This window comes from Amia ocellicauda, chromosome 17 (genome assembly GCF_036373705.1).
Source record: "Amia ocellicauda isolate fAmiCal2 chromosome 17, fAmiCal2.hap1, whole genome shotgun sequence".
Classification (NCBI taxonomy): Eukaryota; Metazoa; Chordata; class Actinopteri; order Amiiformes; family Amiidae; genus Amia; species Amia ocellicauda.
The window spans coordinates 23,110,985-23,127,022 of NC_089866.1; the positions used below are offsets into that span (position 1 = coordinate 23,110,985).

General features: G+C 40.0%; 1 protein-coding gene across 2 annotated transcripts in view; it reads right to left on the reverse strand.

The window, feature by feature from the left end:
• rph3aa (rabphilin 3A homolog (mouse), a) overlaps positions 1-16,038 on the reverse strand; it is a 76,354-nt gene that overhangs the window by 14,444 nt on the left and 45,872 nt on the right. For both annotated transcript variants that reach the window (XM_066689446.1, XM_066689447.1), the window contains 13 exons: positions 12,388-12,483; positions 7,751-7,894; positions 7,350-7,479; positions 6,764-6,847; positions 6,148-6,319; positions 4,067-4,111; positions 3,665-3,799; positions 3,019-3,087; positions 2,357-2,407; positions 1,691-1,885; positions 1,452-1,531; positions 876-950; positions 142-251 (listed from right to left, as the gene is read on the reverse strand). In XM_066689446.1, coding sequence (XP_066545543.1) covers positions 142-251; positions 876-950; positions 1,452-1,531; positions 1,691-1,885; positions 2,357-2,407; positions 3,019-3,087; positions 3,665-3,799; positions 4,067-4,111; positions 6,148-6,319; positions 6,764-6,847; positions 7,350-7,479; positions 7,751-7,894; positions 12,388-12,464 — 1,367 coding nt within the window. In that variant the 5' untranslated portion in view covers positions 12,465-12,483. The remainder of the gene's footprint in view (positions 1-141; positions 252-875; positions 951-1,451; positions 1,532-1,690; positions 1,886-2,356; positions 2,408-3,018; positions 3,088-3,664; positions 3,800-4,066; positions 4,112-6,147; positions 6,320-6,763; positions 6,848-7,349; positions 7,480-7,750; positions 7,895-12,387; positions 12,484-16,038) is intronic.

Consider the following 16,038-nt stretch of genomic DNA (forward strand, 5'->3'; position numbering starts at 1 on the left):
TTCGAATCTCCTCTTTGAAAAGAAAACTTCAGACGAGGACAACAAAATGTCTGTATTTTGTTTTTATAAATGATAATAAGGAAATTACATTCATATTTTCTATGTCTATTGTCTCAAATGTCTAGTTTTCAAGGCTGATACCTCAGTGTCTTCCTCTGCATGTCCTCGTCGGTAATGCCGTGGTAAACCAGAGTCTCATTCCACGCTGGGTTTCTGGTGTTCCTCAGAGTCTTGGTGCGCAGCTTGTTTGACTATTAAAAATCACATGTGAGAAATCTTGTTTATAAAAGTTAGTATTCAAAAATAATAAAGCTAATTATAACCACAAAATGGAAAATCCTGGTATTACCTTTGATATACCTTTGAAATAATAACACAAATACAAAATAAACGTTGGACTGCCAGTTAATTCATCCCACCACAATTTTATACCCACCACAATTAAGAACACTAAGTTATAACTCAACATGGCAGTACTTCAATGTATCTAATGATAATAAATAACAATACAAATGTTTTTGTTTGTTGTTGTTTCAAATTCTGTCTGAAAGCATCCTGGGAGTACTCCAGCCATCATATTGCAGATAGATCTATGCAGAGTTTAAAGTATCAGGGGACTGCTTAAAGCTCTTCTCGCTCCCTTACTGTGAAGAGGAAAAGTAGAGCAATACTTTGCGTACTGGTGCATTGTTTGCCTGTCACCATCCAAAGTAATTACCCGTTTGTGCCTCAGCTAATTGCAAATTCTAGTGTTTCTCTACTAGTTGCAAATTTGCAGATTAAAATAATTGACCATAAATTCTGTACAAAGTACTAGACTCGAGAGCCATACTGTAACTGTTATCACCCCTCTGCACATTGGAGACGGTCATTACCTTACTGGCTCCAGGCAACAGATGAATCTTGACATATGGATCTGCAAGCCCGTTGGAATCCATTGGCTTCAAACCCTGGAGAGTGGAGTTAAAATTCAACACTTCTTTAGCTTTAGGTCTTCCATTGATATTCTACTGATTTTTAGTCCAATAAGAATGGTCACACCTACATCGTAACAAATTGAACACAAAGCAAAAGTTGCGACTTTTCAAAAACACAACACAGTGTGACCAGTCGCCATGAATCTGTGATTACCCTGAGGGAATCACTGGAGAGTCATTTGAGAGTTTTACCTGTGCTACTAATTGTAAACATAGATTTAGTTGAAGCTGTTTGGCGCATGTGTGTGTACGTGTTTCAGCAGTGTCTTATTAACAATAGAAGGCTGCTGCTTCATTAAGGCTCCAAAACCTTTACACAGGATCAATTTACCTGTTAGTCACCCTTTCAACTGCCAAAATAGATTATGCATGTGACGGCAGCTTAATTTTTGTCAATTGTTTTCAGTTTCAGTTGGATAATCTGAAATTCAGATTCTGCAGAAGTTGCTTACAATTTGTTTGCCTGTAACCTACCTTTGCTCTGATGATGGTACAGTGTAAGGAGCTATTTTCTTGTTCGTATAAAAGGCTGAATTCCAGAGCTCCCAGGGTGGCTGCAATGTGAAGGATAGTCATTATATCACCCAAATACACCTAAAACGTCTTCCTCCTCTCCTCTCCCTTATATCAGCCCATCAACGAATGGGGCATCAAGCTTAAAATATGTCAATATTGGTTGTAAAATGTAAGATTTCTTTAGTATATCATCTCACTGGCTTCGTCGGAGTCATAGCTGTTAGCCTCTTCCTCATCCTCCTCTGGTGGGGGCTGCTGGTGTCGGGCCAGGGGGTTGCTGTAGGCTGCTGGCTGCCTCCTCTCATCCTTGGCTGGGACAGCAGTCCTCTCCTCTCTCTGGGTGGCAGTGGAGTATCCACTGTCCATCTGTCCTGCCGACACAGGCTGTACTCCTGCTTAGACAAAAAGACATCAGGTCACTCTCCTTTGGAGGGATTTTCACAATAGATTCCTAGATTGAATTAAAATGGCCGGTGGGTGAAGGATCGTATGTCGTAGTGGTGCTGCATCTATTTCAATGATCTGACTAACTGGATTAATACAATTTAAGGTTGTGTTCGTGCCAAGATCGGTTGCAAAAGGACTGGTTCCTTTCATCAGACACACAGCTTTGCTATCAGCCACATCAAGCTCATCAGCAAGTTAAGGGGGTTCAGTGGGATCTGAGATCAATTGAGTGCTCTTTCACTTCATCTTACGGACTTAGCTTGCTTGTCTTCACAAATTTCATTTCCATTTTCGTCTAGTTATGGTTTTGGAAGCTACTGTAGGTGCAATGTTCACTTATCGTGGAATTTTTGCTAGTATAAAAAAGGCTTGACAACATCCAGCATTTTACAGTAGCTATTCCCGTGGGCCCTTACCTTGCTTTTGTTCAGGGTATCGCGATGGAGGGTTCTGCGCTGCTCTGCCACCTGCATGAAACAGACATATCGGAAAACTATGAATCACGCTGGCTGTGTATTCTGTGGGGATTTGCTGACAGAGAGAGTTCACTTTACTTTGAAAGTGAATAGATCATGTATTACAAAATGCAAACCCCACCTTGGAAGAGGGTATCTTTAGCACACTTGACCCAATGTTATTGACTCCTTCACGTTCTGAAAATGTTTTAAAGAGTAACAAACTCCTTCCATTGGAAATCCCTCAATAAAGTATGTCTTATGGTGGCTATTTTGGTGGATTTAATTTATTAAGTCCATACTATGTATTTTCCTTCCCAAAAGTGTCAGGAAATGCAGAAGAGGCAGAGGAGCCGTGCACTAAACTGAATTCTCGAAAAGAGGCGTGCCCCTGTATGCCCACTTAATGTGAATGGAACTTTACGTATGCCAATGGAATTCCTATATTGAATTCTGTTGCCTGTCTAATCGCCAACCCCCCCCACCACTCCCCAACGGTCGACGAATCGCCAGCATTGAGTATACCCACTACTTCAGTCACCACTACAGCACTGCTTGACCCCCTCAATAAAGCTGTTTGCTTTTTTAGGTGAAATTTAAATGCAAGTAGTGTCTGGGCTTACCTTGCTGTGCCATCTGTGCAGAGGTCGGAGGGGGTCTGGAAGCCTGGACTGAGTTAGCTCTCTTCACAGCTGGGGAAGGGATAGGCAGTTAGCAATAGAAGGAGAAGGAGCATAATATATAAAACATGTTGCCACTAAAAATATTATTTCCTAGTAGCGAAATGATTTTTCATAGATTTAATATTCACCCCAACCAGAGTAACACTCTGATGATATTTTAAATGTGTCCTTGGGTAAGGGCCTCTGCTAGCTTAATACATAAATGCATAAATCATCAATGCAGTTTTGCAGTTAGGTTTTTCATCTTCTCTGTTCCCTTTCATCAACCCAAGGGCAAAACATTGAAGTTTAAACCAAGGATGGATAGAAGACACCATTGCACAACAGTAGGGTTAACTTCAGGCTTTGCCACCTGTAAGCCCTGGTTCAAATACTATTAAAATCATTACCTTTCCAGCACCTGTCATAGACTCACAAGGGCCTGCAACTCTTAAAACCCACATTGATTCCAACTGTTATGAAATGGAGATTTTAGAGGCAGTAAAGTACATACCACTGCCTTCCACAGTCAAAGCTACAGCCAAACAAAGACACTGGTCAGGAACAGCAGTACTGTAAAGCCTTCATTACGGTCAGCTGTACTAACCTGTTGGGCTCCTGTTGACCTCGCTGTCACCCTCATTGTAGTACTCCCGGCTCTCACTGCTGCTGGGAGCCATTCGCGCTTCGGATGGCTTGCGGCTCACTGGAGGATAGCTCCCTCTGCTGGTGCTTTCTGCCTCTGTAAAGGAGGTAGCAAAATCAGAGTCAGTGCTTTACTTCTCAAGCCTTCATTTATCTCAGAGGCATTGCTACCCTACAGAAACAACCATTAGAAGGTGAAAACCAACAGATGCCTTATAGGTATTGACAGTGATTTCTCTCCAAATGATGACTTAGCATATAAAATCAAATAATCCTGGTCAAGGTGGTTTATATATATACAATTATGGGAACCATCTGGAAAGTCTTACTGGAATCCAACTAAGAAAAGTGATTTAATGCTTACCGGTGACAGCCTGCTCTGTGCTTGGGGCCTGATTCTCTACTTGCCCTACGAAATTGGAGAAAACAGCAACATCAGTTACAATCTTACCACACCATTTATCTGCCATACTGTGGTAATAACTGACAGACAATAATACTGTTTCTAGTTTTGGTCAACACAGTGTAAAATGCACAACCTGGTTAAAATAACAGTCTATCCTTAGCCTGAAACACACAATAATTTGAGGAGTTGTAAAGACTCTTCAAAGGAACTGTGATGAAAGGAAACAAATTAAAATTAAATGTGACTACATTCAGGACAGAGGAAATGAGACGTGGGTGTAAGGAATAAAGCCAATTTACGGGAATCCACCAAAAACATCTTGTATGGAGGTCAGGATGAACTAAACAGGACATGTAGAATGAGGTCCCTCAGATGCAGATACTAATAGACCAATTAAGTATTAATAATAGTAATAATAATAGTAATTAAAATAATAATAATAACAATTGATTTTCATACTAAAAATGCCTTGAAGAACTCATGGTGTCAAAACATTGTTCAAATGTTCACCAAACAAGTGGTTGGCAATGGCACTAACTGTAATAATTATGAAAGTTTCATACAAAATTCAATGGACTCTACTTATTATTATGAATCAGGTTTTTCATCTGATCAAGGAGACTCCAAATTTAGCAGAAGACACATTTGATTGCAGTGATTCACTGGGCTGTGAGGAAAAGGCACCTGAAGTCTCTGTGACTGGCATAAACTGGGCTGTCAAGTGTAGTACATCTCAGCTTTGAGAACGAAGGGAGAAAAGCAAGTAAAAATGACAGCCTAAACTAGCTACTATTGTATAAAAGTAGATAGGAATTATTAATTGGGTAATTTTGTCAAACAATTTCAGAAGCCCTTCATACATCAACACATTAGGCTATAATCATAAAAGCTTTTTATCTCAAGTTAACAATAGATTTTTTTGAAGAGTACAAAAAACACAAAAAAAAAACACACAAAACAACTGAAATTATATATTTTTTATTTTGTACCCTTTGTTGCTTGTTTCTCATCTTTGGCATGAATGTGGGTCTAGGGAGTTCCTGATTTAAAACATTTTGAGATATGTTTATTGTGTCTAATGTGAATTGCACTTTTTTATTGTAGTCAATAATCTCATGAGGATCAAGAGAACAGCCTGTGTTTCAGATTTTGATACAAAACTAAAAAACATCTCTGATAGATAACATTGGCTTTCTTCTTGATTTAAAATAAAAGAACCATCATAGATCTTTATTGAATCATAACATAGGTTAGTCCAGGCCTTTCATTGATTCCTCTTTAAAGATGGTCAATATTATGAATTGCCCCAGAAAAAGCTCTGTAAAGATTTCCCTGAAGGTTGGTCACCCTACAAGTGTTTTAGAAGATCTAAATGGATGAAAAATCCACCTTTCTGCCCTTAAACCCCAGGGTATATTTATCAAACACTGAAGCTGTTATGGGTTGTATGTGTTCCCAGTGTCTGTTTGCACAGATAACAATTTTGAAGGGGATTAAATGTAATTTGATAGATTACAGTTAATTTGTTTTCAATCGAAAACAGCTGATTAAAGATTGTAGCTAAATATGTATAAAGTCTACCAATTTTTTATTGTGATAAAGCTGTCACTGAGTTCAAAGAAGACAACACATTACTGAGGAGCTGTAATTATTTCTAGTTGATAAGGTCAACCTCTAAGACGACAAATGTTGTTAATGTTATTTTCAACAAAACAGGTCAATATTATTAATTAGGCAGAGATGGAGGGTGATGTATGTTCCTGTGGGTTTGGCCTCTTTTCCCACTGGCCTTGAATATGCTCATTACGTCCTGCAGGAAAAAGAGTGACCCCCCCATCTGGAGGACGTGAAGACCAGTAGGAGACTGGGAGAGGTGGGGAGAGATACAGCTTGCACAGTGGAAGATGCCAAGGGGTGTAAGTTATGTCCTTCGTTTACGCTACATTTGATTGACTGATTTGGATGATGGATCAGAAGACATCTAATTGGTCCTGACAACCAAACCGGCAGTGGGTGTTCATCCCTTGCGCCTCTCTCACCTCGGCCCTGTGCTTTCATATAGCTGGTGGCCCGCTGGTCCTGGCTATGAGGCTCCGCAGAGCTGGCCTCCCTCTGGGTGCTGGGCTCTTTGTGCTTGGTGATGGGCATGGGAGAGGGCAAGAACTGCTTTGGCAAGCCCTTGAAGAACCAGGCGCCAGAACGCTTCCAGACCTGCACAGCAAAAGAAGTCAAAGAAAGTGCCTTCAGAAATCACACTGAACACACTGACAGGGCCAATGTGTCTTGCTAATATTTTTTTAACACCCCTCACAATTTGACTCCTTTTGGCAATTCTGAGGCACAATCTGAGATGGGGTCCTCTGTTGTTGTCTGGTAGGGGAGGAAGTCATAGCTCAGTCCTCCTCGCTTAAGTGAGCCTTTTTTTACCGGGCTCATCTTTGTGAGGGGAGGGATGGGGTGTGTGAGAGTTCAGAGGTGATTTATTCTACTCGAACACACACAGGACTGCCTCGGGGTATTTGAAGCTCTCTCCTACAAGATACTAGATGTTAAGCCGTCGAAAAATATATAAATAATACCAAGCACAGTGTTCAGGTCAACACAACATTTTCAGCAATGGATGTCCAAGTTGGCTGTGGAGTGAGAATAGCTCACCTCTCTCTGCTCACTGCAGATCTTGCAGAGCCACACTGAACGGGGTCGGCTGTTGCTCTCAACGCCGCATTTTGTGCACACATGCTGAAATGACATGGAAGCACACCTGAGCAAATGTATTAACAGTAACAGCTTGACTTTCAATACTGTCTTAAGACTTTAAAAGGAATAAGAACCTTTCATTGACCTTGATTAACCAAACCACACAGCTAACTTCTATTTCTTTCCTGGTGCTAAGAAATGCACACATCTCTGATTTCTGAAGGCATAATTAATTGCATTTCACAGAAGTCAGTTTCTGCTTCAGTATACTCTATTAAATAAGTGATGAATCAGGCATGGTAAAATACAAACTAAGGGTAATATATAATGAATCACTGGCTTACTGGAGTCAAAATATTTTATTACTTTGGTCATATGTGAAACAAGACAAGTCCTATTACTGTGTAGGATAAAAAATATCTTTATATACCAGTGTATCAGTATGTATCAGTATGTACTACATGCAGGGATAACAAAGCTATTAATTGCAAGGCCATAGTTGTGTGAATCAGTCTGCAATGATCTAACAGAGGGATCTCCGTACCTTCTTACAATCCTCACACACCACCGAGGCAGCTGCCAGCATGCCCAACTGTTCTCCGCAAAGCACGCAGCGAGACACACCATCGCCACATGCGGTCTTACGCATGTCGTCCAAGCGGTTCACCAGTCTCCTGGAAATGGGAGAAAAGAAGGGAAGTGACATTTGTCTCACCACCTCAGTTGTCTCAGCTTCTGAAAGCCATTGCCAGCAATCAGACTGAGTTGGATACTCACTCCACAAGAAAACAGGAAGCTCCATGGTCATAGTACGTACAGTGGGGTGTTATTTTTTTTCTCTCATACAGAACAATTCACACTTTTAAATCATAACTGCAGAACTGCTTACTCCTGCGCTCCATACCGAGAGCAAAACCAAAACTGTTGTCTTTTATTTCGGCTCACCCAATGCGCTCTTGCTCCAAGGCCTCCATCTTTTCGGCCCTGGCGATCACTCTGTTGATAATCTCTTTCTCCTCATCGGTCAGATCTTCTTTCTTCTGGTGCGTCTCCGTCTGGTTTGAATGCACTGACCAGCCAGTACCAATTCTGCCATCAGCAAACACAAGAATCCATCAGTGCCCCAGACATCCAACACAAAAGTACATAGTTACCATCCTAAGCTGGGAACAAATTAAAAAAGGAGTCAAATGTTTATTCAGTGTATATGTCACATACATAGCTACATAGCTTGGCTTGGTGAAGTAAAGGAACCATGGTATTTGTTATGGACAGTACCTTGCTGCATAAATAAGCCAGATATCTTATATCCAACAACGAAAAAAAGCTGAAGCATATGAAGGTATTTAGTTCTTGAAACATTCTTAAATACTGTTACCAGCTGTTAGTCTACAATGTATTATTAAGGAATGATAAGAAATGACAGAGATCAAAAGCTGGAGTGCTTAACAAATCAGAAACGACATAGAAAAACAGATAGAAGGCAAGAAGTTACAATGAAAATAAAATTCAAGATACATGATACAGTGACTAAAACAGAAGATGTAAATATGTACAGGATTGGTCTGTGATACAGTTGGCTCCCTCCCTTGGCCTAAAAAAACTATCAGTTTGACAAAGTAGGGGTTTATCTCAGACTCCTACCTAATCAGCCCATTGTCAATCAAACTGATTCCACAGCTGATATTTGGGTCTAATTTAACGTTGGAAAAGATACACTTATATAAAAGACGTTCCCCGGAGCCCAGTTTTTTCTACTAAGGAAATAATAGAAAAATAATACATCAGATTTTCTGACGGATGACCATTGTAATTGCTTTGGAGGGCTGATACACATCAATTATCTTTTTCTGTTTTTCTTGTCCTATGGAGTTTAATATACTGTAGCTGGCTGAGGGGAGAGAGGAGGGTGATTCATAGGAAAGAGAGAGAGAGAGAGAGAAAAGGCTCCTGTGCAGATTAGTGCAAGCAAATGGCCGTGCCACTGCATTGCTCCATCAATAAAACATAGCTCCTGACACAGGCCTGCTGATTAAATGCAGAAAACATTTCTGAAGTCTCCAAAGGCGGTGGGGGGGGACAGCAATCTGCTGAAACACTACATTAAAAAATAATGAGTAAGCTGCTCAGAGGACTCACTGGGATTCTTTACTGGCAGCTAGTGACTGCAAGCTAAACCTGCTGCATATACCATACACAGAGAAGTGAAGTCATGACACACTTTCAGTCAGGCATGCTCTGTGAGGCCCAACAAACATGGTAAGGATCCGCATATAACTACATATCTACCCTTCTGCCTGGCTGTGATGCTCAGCCTCATTCTGGCTTGTGACTCCACAATGTGTGTCTACCTGGCTACTTTCTGCCATCATGTTGGATTTGGCAAAACTGAAAAGAATTGGCAGCAAAATCCCATTGCGCCATCATATAGGAAGCCCAATCTGCTGAAGCAAAATGTCTGGCTCGGTTGCATGGCCTTGTTTTAGTGCACTATATCACAAACTGAAGAAAGCTTGGTGAGAGGTGTATGTGTATATATAACTAGCAACCTCATGTCCTACCTTCTGTTTTTCGGTTAAACATTTTTTTAAATGCCTGTTTTTCAGAAAATGATACATGGCTGACATCTTCTCAGGAAAATCGGTGGAAAGATACTGACTGCTGAGAAAGATGCCATTTATCTTTTGTGCCTGGTTTGTGGTATTTCAGTCTCAGCACGGCATAGAGAAGACACTTGTTTTTGCTGTTTGAAGACTAACCTTGGTGTGATGTGGGATCAAACCCATATACAAATAGATACATTTCAGAATGTCTTTTAACAAGGTACTTGGAAATCATGCTAACAGTATATATCAATTATGAATTATAATCATTACTATTGACTTTGTCCAGTGTTACTTACTTTGTCTGGCACTGACATTCAAATAACATTTATACTAAAGGCCAGATAAACAAAATAGATTAAACAAAGAATCTATACAATAACACAACAATGTATAGAATATAGCAATTTAGTTCTTAATATAACTGTATATTAGCACCTGCTAATTAGTACAAGACACCAGTCTTAGACACCAGTATGAATGCTTTAGACTGTATAGATCCTAATATTGTAGATAGATGTTTAATTGACCTGGAAAATGACAAGAAACAAAAGCACATTGATAGATATTGCTAAATCATACCCTGAGCTGTCAACATAAACCATATGATCATAATGATGGATGGATCTCTTATTTGTTTCATCTTCAGTGTCAAAGCCCCCAGCATCCTTCATTAAGACCACTGAGGCCCAGACACGGCTTTTCTAGTGCTGAAGTATGGCAGACGGACAAATGGAAAGACATGAAAGATGGCAGAAATTAGACATCATTTTTTGTACTTACTGTTCTTTTTCACTGAGGAGCGGAAGCAAAGGAGGAAGGAAACAGAGAGAGGGCAAGGATCAGCATCAAAGAGAGAGCTGACAGCAAATGTAATAACCAAGGAAGACGCAGATCTTCAGTCCCTTTGAGTCACCGTACTTCAAAGGCATACTTGTGCACCACTAGTTGACATCAGCATGAAATACATTAACACTCAAAGAAGAAGATGCCCAAGAACAGTGCGCCTTTGACGGACAAGTTAAGAATACAGACTACATTGTTGTCTGTGGTAATGTTTGCCCTGATTATTTATTTGGGGCATATTAAACGCTTTTCCAATATGCTGGTTTCTAAGAACAAACTAATATTCCCTCTTGGAAATGAATGCGTGAACAGTCTGTATCTTCAATGCAGAAATATGAGAACAAAAATGTAATGGGCAATGGAATCGGTTCTGTAACACTTGGAAGAATACTGTTGGGCAATAAAAAAATACATTGAGGGCAAAACGGAGTGCAAACATCCCACCATTTGTTCGACAATGGCTATAAACATTTTTGAAGGATGGGACAGTTTACCTTTTATATTTTTCATTTTTTTATTCTACCCTGACAATCAGTTCAGCTCATTGAGACAACAATCTTAGTAAAGTTGATGAGATGTAGGCAGTGTACAGCAGGGCTACAGTTTTACTGAGTGGACTAATATAGCTCCCACTGACACACTGATCCATACTTAGTGACACCAAGTAAGCCACAGGACTTGCAAGACAACTGAAGCCTACCCAACCCTACCTCTGCTTGGCCAGTGGCTTCACTTTTGCCACTGACAAGGCATAGTTGCGAACCAGTTATACCTGTACTTGAGAATTGGACCTGTGCCTGAGTGGAGGACTCAAGCACCCAAGCAACTTGGGTGCCTTGAAACTTCAAGTTTCATCACAAACGTTTGACAAGAAAATAACTTTTCTTCTTTGATTTTAGAATTTGAAGAAACATGATAAGGAGTAGGAGGACTGGGCAACTACAGGGCTGTTTTGTTGGCTGGATATCTGCTTTCCAAAGCCTCCCTGGTGTTGTTATTTTTGTATTTGCTTTGGCAGTCGAGAAGTGTTATTTTAAGTCACGGTTGCTTTTCCAGGTTCAGTAAGACCCATTTGATATTCATCATGTGCACTCGTGATTTAAAGGCCACGAGTTATGAAGATTAAAAGAAATGAGACTCCACGGCCTAAGCAGTCAACATTTGAGGAGGGATCTGATTGAAGACTTGAAAGTTGAAGGCTAGGGATTCCTTCAGAGGTAACTCGCTAAATAGAACACATAGGCATAGAGTGGAAAAGAAAGGGGAAAAATAAAAAATCTGTGAGGTTTCTGTTTGAGTTGGAATTGGATTTTAAAATATATAGAACACGTTATTTTATTTTTTATTATGAAATACAAATTACTTTACTTCTTACAATTTTTTTTCAGAACTAGCAACCACAAGGAGGACTGTATAGTGCACCTCTAACTGCAAAAACACAGCATACAAATAGTTATTACGCCAATTCAGCAGCAAGCCAAGAGAAAAAGAGAAAAGCATTTGTTACACAATGCAAGGAGTTGTTCACCGAAAGCCTCAAAAGTGATTAGGAATCCCAAAAGAGATGCAGGGCAAAACATACAAAATGATTCCAAAACATCTCCAAAGAAAGGTCGGACTTGGGAGGCATCCGTGAAAATAATGGGATCATCACCAAAGATGAAAAAGACATGGCTAATGTATTTAACGAGTACTTTATGAAGTTGGTCAAAAAGCAGATGCTAATAACTTGCCCCACAAAATAGATTCGCCAAAATAAAATGGCATAACATTAATCTAAAGATACATGCGTTCCAGTTGAGAGCTGTGAGGTTTAGAGTAACACAGAACAGAGCAGTACACACAGCATTGCAGTTTTCATTTTTTTAAATCTCGAGATATCTCTGATATCACGTCTTGTCGCTTATGTACCACTTCCACTTCTAAACTGCAAACTGACACAGCAATGAACACATCTGCCGGTGCAGTTAATTGTAAATGACACAATGCTCACGAGGATTCACCCACATACTGTGCACAAGCAGGCCTCCGCAATGCCAGCAAAGCTGTAACAGATCCTCCACAAAGGCCCAGATCAATACCCAATCATTCTCATTCGGACTGGCAGGTGTTTAGAGTCAAGGCTGCTCTTACTTGGAGCGGAGCGTCAGCTGCCTGTCATTGGGACAGACCCACCGTTCAGAGCTGCTCCCGAACACGGTGTCCGTCATGGCTGGGCCTGCTGATCAGCTGGAAGAAAAATACAAAGAGTCAATGGGATTGGGATCCAATGTGCCTTCTTCACAACCACTCTGTTGTGGCACAGTTTAGCACAGAGGACTGTATTGTTAAACAACCAGGACCAAAGAGCATAAGTCAAATGAAAGTGCAATGGGTTAAAAACAAGGGGTGTGAGGAGCAATCCACCTAAATAAGCGGAAGACCACCAGAATTCCTCAAGAAAGAGCTGCATGAGATGAAATCATTAGAAGTTAGTCATAGCAGACATGGACTAGGACTACAGGACTAGTCCTCCTCTCTCAAGCTTTCATTGTGTGCTTAGGATCACAACTCAACACAAGAGCCATGCCCTGTACTGTTCCCACCTTGAGATACACCAATGAAATCAATGTTAGGATTAGAGTGAGAGTGATCATCTCAAATTATGGTTTATTTCTGTTAACTTTTTTCCCCACCTATAGCATAGGCAATGTTTAAATTCAGTAAAATTTGTTTCTTTCAATCTAACTATTGAAACAGTTAAAAAGCATTACCAGAGCACTGCTACTACTGTTAAGTACTTCAGCATATTATGTATTATTATACAATCATGGCATGCCGTTGCTTCTCTTCAGTTCTGATCTTTCTAAATACCTAACTCAATTGGTTCGCTCGAATAATAAGAGGCAGTTGTGATGTTCCAGAAATGTGAATGAAACAAGCGATTGGCAATACAGACTTGTAAATATGAACTCCACCACTATGCATTTAATTATTACAAGTGTGTAAAAGATATCATACAAATATCTGAAATAATTATATGGTTTATTGTTAACTTGAAAAAATCCAACATGAAATATATATATATATATATATGTGTATATAAAACAAACAACACAAACTCAGTCAGCTTTTATAATACACAGTCTGCCACAATGACACCTTCTACTGCAGTGCTCCACTTAACGGATAATCGTTGCGCTCAATTAACCTGGTCTCTAACTACCAAACAACCTAAACCCATGCCTCCACACCTGGCTCATTGACAGCAGCAAATCAGTTTGTGCTTTTGATCTGCAGAGCTCTCCACAACAGTCACCTTGATTGCTTCTCTGAACTCCTGAATGCTGGCAGCTTGATTCCTGGTCCATGGTTAGCACTGTTCTTGTACCTAAAATCAGACTAGTGCCAATCTGGGTCTGTGAATCTGCCCATTTATGCTTCAACGTGGCAAACAAGGGTCTCTAAATCTGTCTTGTGTTTAACTTCCTTTGCCAGCGGTAATTGGATGCTCCATCATCTGTATTGTGTCCCCACTGTGGATCTCCCTGTCAGTTACACTAACAGAGGCCCCTACCCTCTTGTTTAAATGTAATGTGAAAGCAGCATCTGTTCTCTGTAGCCTTCCCTTAACCTGTTGCTTGTATTACATTTATCATAACTAGCTCCTACATATCTCTCCCAATGGTAAGTTACAAAAGTTTCTTCAGTAAGGGCTTTCTGGCCTGCAGCCAACACGACCGCAGAGAGAAAAACTATATATAAAAGGCTGGACAAAGTGTCTGTGTGTTGTCTTCGTATGACTCAGGATGGTGATGGTGATTGGTTATGCCAAAGTGGTCGCTGTAAGATGGAATGAATCAGAGCAATTCAATTATTTTTTGTATGCATCAACATCAATCAAGATTTGCATACCATTTTCCACAATTGCTCCTGAAATCTCAAGCTGTTTTGTAGCCTACAGGTCTGCAGACTGCAGTGGCTTTTTCCTGTTCATCCACTGTATATGTATGCTATGTGTTAAAAACATATCCAAGTGAAACCACATTAATGACTGGAATGATATGGCAGGAAAAAACTACTTTTGCTTATTGAATCCAGTCACAGAGTATATTTTTAATTGGTAAACTACTACAAAGCTATAGCATAAGCTAGTCAATGTCCATCAATTGAGAATACATTATTTTTTCCTTGATTTTTTTTGTTTCAATAAGCCCTTTGACACTTGGAAAATTACTGTGGTATGTGCACAGCAAGATAATTTAGATATGCTATGATCACAGACAAAAAAGTAATGACATTCTACAAATACAAGAGTTTTTGTATTTATCTTATTGCTGTGTTTTTTTTTTTTCTTTCTGAAAGGTAAATGTGTTAATAATTATTGTAAACATGCAGTCTCAGAACCAGGGCTTGAATTGGCTCAATGCCTTGATGTTCTGATATTAGTTTTGAATTGGGAGCTTAGGTGTGTTGTGCCTCCAGAATGTTTAATACCTTTCCTGCGATACAGCATTCAACAATGTCGCCTTTTCTGGTTGAAAGAAAGAAGGCTACTAGAATCCATCCAATAAAGAGCAAAAGTGGTGGAGAGAGCACACCATACATCCCACAAAACATCTGGAAGGTCTGCATAGAGAGTTAAGAGCCTCCTTAAAACCAACAGGTACACACATCAATAATATCTATGTGTATACTATGCCATATATGTGTATATATATATATAAACATACACATGTGTGAGAGAGTTTCACCACATCTCATACAGAAGTGTTGAAACTGTTCCACTACCCGTGCAAAGTCAATCCTATAGAGCACCTCTGGGAAGAACTGGAGCAGCAAACCAGGAAGAGACCACACACGTCACATTCTTCCGTGGCACTGCTGGAGTATTGCAAAGGTATTCTTCAGAGTATCTATCTAAGCTTGTGGCAGTCAATAAGGTCAGTGGGGGGCTTCACCTTACTAAGAACACCGTGAACCCCTGGCATTTGGCATTTGTCAGTAGGAACAATACTTTTTTTCAAATAGTAAAACACTCAGTTTAGTCTTCAATCGATACTCGAAAACATATCTGAAATGTGAAGACTTTAAAGGAGCATCCAGAGGAAGAGGAGAACGAAGGACTCCATTATGCAAGACGTAAAGGAAGAGAACAATGGGGGTGAAGAGGGGACAAATGAGAGTAGACGCGTTCATTAATGTAACCAGGGCGGGCATTTCGGCAGGGGAATATCTTTGCTGCACCACAAGGTGCCAACAAAATCATTGGTATTGAGAAACACTTAAATGAGGAAGCCAAGCAGGGACAATCTGATTTTCCATTGTTTCAGGCTTTGAAATTTTATTAAGTGTATATTGCTATAATATAGAAAACAAAACCAAGAGAAGGGAATCTGAGAAAGACAGTTTCCACATTAGGAAACCCCAGATCCTCAAAGCAATCACCTTAATACATTTTTACATTATGGAAGACTATGCATCAGCCAGAACAGGCTAATTGCTTTCAATAGGAACTACTCCAAGACATATTGCTGCCATAACCCCCTGCAGTGGGATATCAGGGGGCCGAAGTTGAAGAGACACAGAAAATACATACAGATGCATTGAAGTAAATGTATTGCTGTTTGCATTGCCAACAACTCTGTGTTCAGTAGCACATGTCTATTTTAGTTTTGTAAGAAGGGGGTAGGGATTGCTCCAAGGTGCACTAAAACATTCCAATTTTATTTCATGAATTATGCATTAGTGTAACAGATGTAAAGGTTCTGTGTGTGGGGGGGTGCGAAAATAAAGTGGATTTGC